At 36.7% G+C, this 9,444-nt stretch overlaps 1 protein-coding gene across 1 annotated transcript in view; it reads left to right on the top strand.

The window, feature by feature from the left end:
- Positions 1-3,534: 3,534 nt before the first annotated feature.
- The window catches only part of lcmt1 (leucine carboxyl methyltransferase 1), a 6,918-nt gene continuing 1,008 nt past the window's right edge, over positions 3,535-9,444 (top strand). The window contains exons 1-9 of the mRNA XM_037690729.1: positions 3,535-3,877; positions 4,236-4,327; positions 5,047-5,168; positions 5,277-5,353; positions 6,507-6,568; positions 6,660-6,762; positions 8,203-8,323; positions 8,397-8,498; positions 8,597-8,688. Of these exons, the coding sequence (XP_037546657.1) occupies positions 3,792-3,877; positions 4,236-4,327; positions 5,047-5,168; positions 5,277-5,353; positions 6,507-6,568; positions 6,660-6,762; positions 8,203-8,323; positions 8,397-8,498; positions 8,597-8,688 (857 nt within the window). The 5' untranslated portion in view covers positions 3,535-3,791. The remainder of the gene's footprint in view (positions 3,878-4,235; positions 4,328-5,046; positions 5,169-5,276; positions 5,354-6,506; positions 6,569-6,659; positions 6,763-8,202; positions 8,324-8,396; positions 8,499-8,596; positions 8,689-9,444) is intronic.

The following is a 9,444-nucleotide window of genomic DNA, read 5'->3' as shown; positions in this document are numbered from 1 at the left end:
TCCGCCTCGGAGAGAGGGAGGCGCAGGAAGTAGCATCCAGCACCTCCTCCCTCTGGACGACAGCAGGAGAAACCTCCTCTGGAAGGAAAATTACTCAAATTAGGACAGTAATTAAAAAAATACTGTACCAGTGCTGCGCAAATAAACAAAAGAACTGATTGTTTTTGATCTGTTCAGGGCCGGATTAAAGAAGGTGCGGGCCCCTGGGCAGGAGCTACTTTGGGGGGCCCTATCCACATTTTTTTTCAACTGGTACAAATTACAAAACTGAACATGTGCATGTTAATGTAAAGCGATTTTTCAGTGTTTGTATATTATAAATTTTATATTTCTAACAATTCCTACATCCTTAAATGATTGTTTGGGGATTAATGTAACTCAAACTCATCAAGGCTGTTGTAAAAATAAAAAAAAATGCATTAAGTAGCATCCAGCACCTCCTCCCTCTGGACGACAGCGGAAGAAACCTCCTCTGGAAGGAAAATAACTCAAATTAGGACTGTAATTTAAAAAATACTGTACCAGTGCTGCTCAAATAAACAAAGAACTGATTGTTTTTTTACCTATTCAGGGCCGGATTAAAGAATGTGTGGGCCCCTGGGCAGGAGCTACTTTAGGGGCCCTATCCGCATTTTTTTTTTTTTTTGTTAATGTAAAGTGATTTTTCAGTGTTTTTATATTATAAATTTTATATTTCTAACAATTCCTACGTCCTTAAATTATTGTTTGGGGGTTAATGTAACTCAAACTCATCAAGGCTGTTGTAAAAAAAAAAAAGCATTAGAAAACAACATGTATTCCTTGTCTTTATTTACAGCTAAAAATATGGCTCTCTGACAGTTGCTATCATTTATAGAAATTCTCCCATCAGAGTTTGGAATTAGCTCATTGCAATTCATTTTCATACCATTTTAGCTCCAACTTCTTTTTAAATGTGTCCTGATGCATGCTCAATAATCCAGGTAGAAAAATTTATTCAGGTTAAGTCAGGTCAACATCTGGACGGCTGCTTGTCCATCTCTCCATTTCGTCCCTAAAATCTCTACTTCTGCCGGCTCTTGTCGTTACAGCTTATAGTTGCATTTTTTTCCAGAAGAAGAGAGAATTGACAAATAAATAAAGTAATTCAAATAAATATAAATAAATAAAGACAAATAAATAACCTTGAATTAATTACCTTTTTATTTTGAGCTTAGTGACTGGTTGTATTGTTCTTTTTCTGACTCATTTTTCATTCAGAGATTATTTCATCCACTCAAAATCTATCAAGTGCCAAGGCCGTCCAAAGTGTACCAGGGGTGCCACCAGGTGTGGGGGCCCATCAGGTAAGATCCCATCCCCCAGGTGGAACCTTAAAAGGTCGCTTCCTAATTAAAAAAGAAGACAGCTGTATTAGCTAATATTAAACCTCCACAGAATTTCTGTTGAAATCAGATGTGAATAATAAACAGATTTAATTCATTCTACAGGATACTGATCACACATCCTTTCTTTTCTTTGCAGTGAGGCTATAAATTCACAGTTAATGCAAATCAAGTGAAACTGAAGGCACAAGCTTTCTGTAATTTGTATAATTGACTAAAAAGTCTCAGTCTCTGCAGCTTGTGAACAGAAACATGTTAGTTTGGGGTAAAATTCACTGTAATTTTTCAAATAAAAAATGCCAAATTCTTGTTTCGCCTGTTTTTAAATGTGTTCTGTCTCTGTTTCAGCAACATGTTATTCCTGTTTTAGGTCCTTGGATAATTGTGATCTATTTATCCAAGGCTCTTCTTTGACTAGATTAGTTGATTTATAAGCAAACTGTTCAGTCCAGTGTTTCAAAAATTGACTGAAATGTGTATAGAGACCTGCAACCCATAAATAAATAAAAATCTTTCAATCTAAAAGAAATATGGAGATCAACACATTAATCATAAAATATAAGCTTAAATTAATTTTTAAACCATAAAGCTATTAAACAAAACATTAGCTCTTTTCACAGTGGTCACAGGTTTTGCCCATCTTTATGTTCATTTGTCCTTCTGTTTGCAAAATGTCACATAAACCACCAGATAGATTTTAATAAAACTTTCAGAAATTAATCACTGGATGAACCTTTACAAATCATTAACTGCTGAGTCAACTCTGCTTGTCAGCAAAATATCTCACAAACCACTGAACAGACTTTAATTAAACTCTCAGAAATAAATTATTAGATGGAAATCTGAAAGTGATTAATTTTTGGAGTCAACCCAATTCCCAGTGCGTTGAATTAGCCTTAACTAATCAACCTTAGCAAGCACTAAAAAATGGCTGTAACTCAATAATCTTTGTAATTTTACAGATAATGAGCAAAAAAACGATGTGGTAGTTGCTGACAGTCAAACACAACACACAGGCTGAGCACTAATTGATCACATGATAAATTGCAATACATCATGTTATTTTCAAGGTTTGTCCAAAACAGCTGTGACTCTGTCTCTTCTCAATACAAGACGACTTTAATCTAAAACTCTGGCATCGAAGGCTTTGAGTGATGTGCATTCTTTTTTGAAACATATACTTCTGTTACAATAAAGTTAAGACTGAGGGGGGAAAATCCTGTTAAATGCCTTGAAATGCAGATGACACAATCTTATCAAAGTTACTTCCTTTGTTTACCTTTTGTAGAATTTTGAAAATTGCAAGAATTGCTGATGAAATTAAAGTTGTAAATAAATAAAGACTAAATTTATGACTTTCAGTCGTTCCAAACAAAAAAAATTGTGCCACTTTTTAAAATCTTACTTCGACTACGGTGATAATATTTATATGCTTAATTTCTATAATAAAAATAAAAACCTAAGCTAATAATGCAGCATTGCAAACATGGACTCACTTTGTATTAATATTACACGTTTATATATTACAGATGGATCTTTTAAATCAAATAAAATGTTATTTTGTGCATATTGTTGTTCATAAGAAAAATCCTACAAATATTTCAATTTTGTTATTTTGTATAGAGTTGTGATTATAAAGCTGCTTAGAAATTCTGTTCATGGTTATTGGCATTTTAAAATGATGCTCAATTTTTATATATATATATAAGCTTCAGAACACCACCAGCCTCCAGATTATTCACTCATACTTGTAAAGGTTTTTCCAACGCCCTAAAAAATAAAGAAGTAACTACTTATCTGTTGTGATTTTAAAAACTTCCCAGAAACATTTAAAGTTGTATTTACTTTTCTGTAAATAAACACTTAAGTGACTCTATTTGATTTTGGACTGGCACTCCCATCTTGGCTTTTCTTGGAAGAACTGTTGTATTTCATGGGGGGGGGGGGGGGGGGTGGAACGAATAAAAATAAAGTGAGTTTCTTTCTGAAGATAAATCAAGCCTACTTTCTTTATAGTAACATATAGTGTCTGACATTTTTTATATATAAATTCTTACCTATTTTGTAAAATAGCACTGTTTTTGCAAGGATAAAAAAATATATATTTCCACAACCACAGTGCGCAATAAAAATACATTTATTTTGAAAAGAAACGTATAACCGGAAGTTCTGTTGTTATTCTTCCGGTTGGTGATGTCCATACATTTCTGTCTTCGAGTTAGTTTGTTTTTAGCGCTCGCGGTTTTATTTACGGACAGTATTCTCTTTGTTCTTCTTGTTTAAACAAAACTCTCAGTTTATGACTCATAAGGGAGTCAGCAGCTTTATTTAGCTCGCAGCTTTTGTTTCTGTTAGCCGCTTTTGGCTAACCAGCTGAAGCAGGTGAGGGCTGAATGTTTTGCTACATCAGGTCATCATCGATCATTCATGGCCGCTCGGCAGCTCTTCACAGACACGGACACTGCGGATGAAGCTGTCAGGGCCACCTGTGACGACGCAACCACCTGCAAAAGGTAACATTCAGACCCAAATGACTCCCTTTTTACAAAACTTTCAGTGGTTAACGCTCAGCTGACATGCAAATCGTGCTTACTAATGCTTTGTTGCCATTTATTCTAAAATGTACAACTTTGCTTTGGTCATTTCCTGGCTCTGTCCGATAATAGGCACATGGCTGTGAGCAGTAATGTGCAGTTTATTATTAGGCCGAGTGAATCCTGCAAACACAAACGGTGCAGAAAGCTGCACCTAATTAGTTATTCAAGCTGTTCTTACTAGGCTGTTTCTTATTAAAAAATAGTGAATGTTTTGTTTGTCAAAATATACATCATTACCTATTTACTCGTCCATTTGGTGTCATCCATTCTTTAGGTTTGCCACCAGTAAATCCTACTGGAAGGACCCATACATCCAGTACTTTGTGAGATCTGTAGGAGAGCGGAAGGCCCCAGAAATTAACAGAGGCAAGTAATGCAATGTGCCTTTTACAGCATGTTCTTTATTCTGTTTGAACAGGGAAGAGGGCGCTGAGCTGAAAGGTGAAGCTGCTGTTTCATTGTTCCGTCAATATTATATGTCTCACCTGTGGTCAGGAGGTATGAGTCCTACCTGAAAGACTGAGATCCTGGATACAAGCAGCTGAAATGAGCTTCCTCAAGGAGCTGACACTAAGGCTTAGAGATAAGGTGAGGAGTTTGGAGTTTTCCCAGGCCCGTTCCACTGGGAGGAGATCATGTAGACCCTGAACTCGTTGAAAGGATTATATTCTTTCTGGTCTGGGAAGACCTTTGGATCCCCCTGGGAGAGACTTGTTTCAATTTCCCTGCTGGTTCTGTTGTTTTTTGTGATGCTCACTCACTGACTGACTGGCTTGGTGGGTGGGTGTGTAGTAAGTCACAGGTTTACCAGTAATCATTAGAATTACTTGCTTTATGATGACACAAATGATTATTAAACCGAAATATGTGACTTTCTCGGGTTAGATTTACAGTACTGTGCCAGCTCACCACTAATCCATCCCTAAAATGTTCACACGTATCGTGCGGATCACAGTTCCGTTCTTTATGTGTAGATCCAGACTTCTGTGGGGGAAGTGGTGCTCATCTTTCTCAGTCTCTTCTTTATTTTAGCTGCACAGTGAACCCATTGTCTTTTCTTCGTGTCCACTTCTTTGATTGAACAGGTTACTACGCCCGAGTTAAAGGAGTGAACCTTCTTCTCGATGCATTTATAAAGAAAACAGACTGTCGGTGCCAAGTGATCAACATGGGGGCTGGGCTGGACACCACGTTTTGGAGACTAAAGGTGAATGTGTGGATCACCACCTTTTGTCATGCTGCAAATCTGATTCATAAAATCTTTCTCTGAGATTTGGGCTTGTCTCGTGTGTGCGTGCGCATGTGTGTGTACTAGGACGAAAACCTCCTGCCACAGAAGATATTTGAAGTTGACTTTCCAGCTGTTGTTGCCAAGAAAATCCACTACATAAAGTAGGTCTCTGGTGTACACGGAAGGATGAATCTCTGGGGCAGCAATTTTCTGTTCAAATGTAGTCACTGAAGTGTGTTCCTATGTTAGTTTGCTTAGTTTGGAAGAAAATAAAAGTGTTTAATATGATGAGCCATAAAAGATAAAGTAAAACTTTAAGAAACGCAAAACAAGAAAAAAAAAAATTGTGTTTGGAGGTGTAATATCAAGCTAATACCTATAGGGGGCGCCAAAGCCTTAAATAAGACAGTTCAGTGCGTGTAAATGAATTTTTTTTCTTAGTGTAAACAGTTTCTATGCAGATTTAAAATATGAAAATGTATGAAATATGCTTTAAGTATTTTTAGCTCTGATTTAAATTTGGAAAAAATAAAATCAAACACAAAAGAACTGACTTTTTTGCTGTTTAATTTTCTAAAATAGAGGAATTTGAATTTCTAAACGCATAAAGTGGTTTTAAGACTTGTTTAATCTAAATATAGTTTAGCTCAATATGTAAAAGCCTTCTTAATTAAAAGTTGTTGCACATCATGTTTACAGCTTGTCACTCACAAAGTACTCGATCCGATGTGCTACTTTTACTGTCATACTCTGGATTAGAAAATAGTTGAACAAAATAAACGTTGTTTTAAAACAAGACTTAAACCCTTGTTACATAAAACAGCTTTTAATTTTTCCAGAAGTGTCCTCCCCACTATCGTTTTTTTTATCCGAACTGTATATTTACAGTCAAGGTCTGAACATCAGCAAGGTCTCAAATAGTGAGAGAAAAATCTGTAAAGGTCCGTCTGAAATTTAAAACAGGAAATATGTTGGAGCCATATATTTGTATGCTTATTTCTTGTTTAATTCCTGCAAAGTGCAAAATATATTTGGCCTGTCTACGTAATTAATAATAATATCTTAATTGAATAGTTTATAAGTGTGCAGAAAAATGTCACATCCTCCTTTAAAATGAGTTTTTGTTCTGGTTGCTGATGTGGAACCCAAGCTGTACATCAGCTTTATATTTAATTTCAACATAATGATGTTTAGACACTTTTCAGATTGGGAAGCAAGTCAGTTTGCGTGTACAAATACTTGACTTTTACACATTTTTTATGCTAATTTATTGTTTTAATTGTAACTTGTGTTTTTTTTTTTTTTTTTTATAAGAACCAGGCCCCCTCTGTCCAAACCTATCATTGATGTGCACTCAACAGACTCCTTACTGATAGGTATTTAACATTCATCATCTTCGTTATGATAGATTAATGATTTGAAACATTTAGTTCATCTTAATATCTGACTCTGTTTGTTTTTCCTCAGATGCCCACAACCTTGAGTCAGACCGTTATTGCATCATCGGAGCAGACCTCCGAGACATCTCCAGCTTGGATGAAAAGCTAAAGAAGTTCCACCTTAACCCAGAGTATGTGCAATGGGTTATTAGATTAAATATTTTTATTAATACTGACAATCCCCCTTTGTCTTGTTGGGATGGAGAGTCTCTAAACTGAACTACAGAAACCACTGAGACTTGAACAACTGCTGAAATTTACTGAAGAATCTGTACTGAGTTGTTAAAGCTAAAAGAAGCAGAACACTAGCTAAAAGACAGGTAGCAAAAGGCTAGCTAATTGGTAAAAGAAGCAAAAAGATAGCTTAAAGTAACAAAACTACTAGGAAAAGTGTAAGTAAAAGTAGCAAATGACTAGCTAAAAGCTAGAGTAGGAAAAGAGTAGCTAAAAGCCACGAGTAGTGAAAGGCTAAATAAAGTTCCAAAAGGCTAGCTAGAATCTCAAAGTAGCTAAAGGCTAGTTAGAAGCTAATACTAATGAAGAACTAACTAAAAGCGGTAAAACACTAGATAAAAGCTAAAAGTATCAAGTGGTTATCATCCAGTTTGACTTGACTGAAAATTGTTGGCTTATATACCTGGATTATTGAACATGGACTTTGGTGTATCAAGGGTTAGCTAAAAGCTGAAAATGTCAAAAAGCTACCAAAACTATCAAAAGGCTAGCTAAAAGTAACAAAATGCAAGCTAAATGCTAACAGTAGTCTAGGAAGTCAAAAGTAGCAGATCTTAAAGGAAACAATGTTTTTGATGGAACTGATGAAATCTGAGTGTATTTTACTGAGTAACTTGTTTTAAATAAAGTTGATATTTTTTAAAATGCATAAACGCTTACAAAAAACAAAGATCTTAGCACGTGTCTCCTGAATGAGCTGAATGTTTTAAGTGGCTAAAGTAGCACAAAGTCTGTAGAAATGGTTAGATTGTAAAAATAAATAAATAAAACAGGGAAATGCTGAGTCAGCCGTCGCACAATTTAAGTTACTTTGAGGTTAGTGTTGATTTTACTGTTTGTTGTCAAGTTGAAGTTGTTTTCTGTGCACACTTCTGCAGGTGGTAGAAGTGCAGCTTATCTCTGCGTTTTCTGACTGAAAGCGGCTTCAGATAAGTTTCACTGTGAAGAGCGACCAGACGGCTGATGTGCAGATGTAATGTCTGCCATCTGGGTCTGATTTCAGAGCAGACCACACCCAGAATGAGTGTCTCTAAATCTGTCTGTGTAAAAAGGGTGGTAACGAGTATTTATTATAGTATTTGTACATCTGACAGAGTTTTAGCCATTTTATGTTGGCTAATGCTGATTAACTGGTGGCCACCTTGAATTAATCTCTTTTAAATGTATACACGAGTATTTTATACATCTTTCATTAAGATCCATCCAGTGTTTCTGAGATATTTTGCTAACAGGCAAAAAATTATTGCCAATAATCACAGAGTTGAAGTTTTTAATTTGCTTATGATGAAGTCTCCCACATCGTTTGACGGTTTGTTCATGGTTCTTCTCAAACACAGATTGCCAACAGTGTTCGTGTCAGAGTGCGTGCTGGTCTATATGACGCCATCGCAGTCCTCCAACCTGGTTCACTGGGCGGCAGAAACCTTTCACACCGCCATGTTTATAAACTATGAGCAGGTGACGCGTCGTCTTTAAACCATCTGATTCAGTAAATGATGCCGCATGCAGTCAACCTCGTCTGTCCGTCCAGGTGAACATGAGTGATCGATTTGGTCAGGTGATGATCGAGAACCTGCAGCGTCGTCGGTGCACCCTGGCTGGAGTTGAGGTCTGTCGGTCTCTGGACTCTCAGGTACCTTCATGCTCCTCATTTAATGCTTATATATTGTAGTTTTATGACTTTTAGCAATGATGTTTGTGTTAAATTGCTAAATGTTCCGTGCTTTTCAGAAAGAGCGGTTTCTGAGGACAGGCTGGGGGCACGCAGACGCTCTAGATATGATGACGGTTTACAGTGTGCTCCCTCAGGAAGATGTGGCGAGGTAATGCATCCTCTGCCTCACCAAGAATCAGTCAGCCGACTGTAATCACAAGACAAAGGTCTAAATAAAATCAGAATTTCTGCAATAGGAAGTAAGAGAAGTTTTAATAGCGTTGTTAGAAAATGCCTTTGTCTGCTTTTATTTTGCAGGGGACATTCTGGTAATTTTCAAGTCTGTAGAAATGTTATTAACAACTAATATCTTACCTGTTATACATAACTCTTGAACAACGTGTTTAGAGCAATACAGTTTAAATCTGAAAGGAATGAAAAGGTAATAGCTAGAATAAGTGTTGCTAAGATTAAAGTGGACTTCTGCCATCGTACAGCAGCTTCTGTGCCAAACTGGTTTTGGATTAAAAAATGGTTGTCAGTTGGGATATGCAGCGAATTAAAGTTCAATCACCTGCAGATGAAAAGACCTTTGTAGAGGCTTCAGATACAGAGACGAGTGCTGTTAATTCTACTAGTCAGGGATCTTCATAATCCGTAATTTGTGCAGATCCAGTGGATCAATGTGGAGAGCAGGGTGCCAGTACTCTGACAGAACGGCCGAGCTCTCACAGGATCAGAGTTTTTGCTGAAAAATCCTTTCATAACAAGTCACAAGGGCAGAAACACATCAGATGCTGGAACTCCCATCTGTTTTTTTAGTTATTTTGAACAGAGGGTGGTCAGAAAGTCTTGTCACAACAATAAAGCACCCTGACTACAAAGCACCATGAGGAAACAACTCCATCTCTTGCATATATATATA

Source organism: Nematolebias whitei, chromosome 17 (assembly GCF_014905685.2).
Source record: "Nematolebias whitei isolate Nwh7 chromosome 17, NemWhi1, whole genome shotgun sequence".
NCBI lineage: Eukaryota > Metazoa > Chordata > Actinopteri > Cyprinodontiformes > Rivulidae > Nematolebias > Nematolebias whitei.
Note: the sequence above shows the minus strand (reverse complement) of the source record. Positions and strands in the feature narration are given on the sequence as shown.